This window comes from Myotis brandtii, unplaced genomic scaffold, assembly GCF_000412655.1.
Source record: "Myotis brandtii unplaced genomic scaffold, ASM41265v1 scaffold914, whole genome shotgun sequence".
NCBI lineage: Eukaryota > Metazoa > Chordata > Mammalia > Chiroptera > Vespertilionidae > Myotis > Myotis brandtii.
The window spans coordinates 519,340-520,315 of NW_005371764.1; the positions used below are offsets into that span (position 1 = coordinate 519,340).

At 30.2% G+C, this 976-nt stretch overlaps 1 protein-coding gene across 2 annotated transcripts in view; it reads left to right on the forward strand.

Annotated features, from left to right (window-relative positions):
* Positions 1-696: 696 nt before the first annotated feature.
* Positions 697-976, forward strand: part of ITGB1 (integrin, beta 1 (fibronectin receptor, beta polypeptide, antigen CD29 includes MDF2, MSK12)) — a 50,297-nt gene continuing 50,017 nt past the window's right edge. For both annotated transcript variants that reach the window (XM_014532765.1, XM_005885515.2), the window contains exon 1: positions 697-715. In XM_014532765.1, the coding sequence (XP_014388251.1) occupies positions 701-715 (15 nt within the window). In that variant the 5' untranslated portion in view covers positions 697-700. The remainder of the gene's footprint in view (positions 716-976) is intronic.

Genomic DNA, 976 nt, shown 5'->3' on the forward strand with positions numbered 1-976 from the left:
GGGATTGTCAAGGGCGGGAAAAAAAGGAGACATATGTAATACTCTTTGTAATACTTTAAGCAATAAAACAATAAAAAAATCAAGTGAATAACAACAACAACAACAAACAAATAAAAGCCTAATTTTACTTGGTTTATTGAATCAGATTCTAATATCTGTCGCCCTTTGATTTCAATCCCTTCAATTTGATAAGCATTACCAAGTACCAATTATGGCCCAGGAGCAGGGACAATGAAGACCAATGAAGACCACAAGAGTGTGTATGTGCCAGCAAAGCCGTAGAGGCCATTTACCCGATATGCTATTCCATACATAACCCTATACTGTGTACTTTATGAATCAATAAAAAATACACAATTTTTAATTATAAACCTGTTTTCTATCAAAATTACTTGCGTGAATTTTGGGACACCCTTTAGAAAAGAGGGAAAGGGAGGTTAATCTTACTTAGGTGTAGAACCTAAAATAAGTATCTAATTATACTTGTTAATATAGTTAGTATTTAATTAATAATTAGCATCTGATTAAACATATGCAGTATAATAAGGTTGTGATATTGTATCAAAATAAGTACTATGTGAATGGTAATAATAATCAACATTGTTTGCAGTTGTGCTATTTCTAACCCTTATACCTTATCTTTTATTCCATATCTTGTCTCTCCTAATATAGATCAATCCAGAGTTTTCTGGTTATAATTATGATTGAAAAAAAGGTAAACATTTAAACATTGTTACTTCTTTATTCAATTAAGTTGTTGTTGAGCTCAGCTATAATGTGTATTAAGAATGATAAACACTAGGTAGTGCTTACAATGTGGCAGAAGTTGTTTTAAATTTATCAACTTAATTAAACTTTACATAACCCCTATGATTTTTTTTTTTTTAGGATTTAAAAATTTTATTTTATTGTTTAAAGTATTACAAATAGTAGTACATATGTCTCCTTTTTTCCCCCATTGACCTCCCCCCAGCCT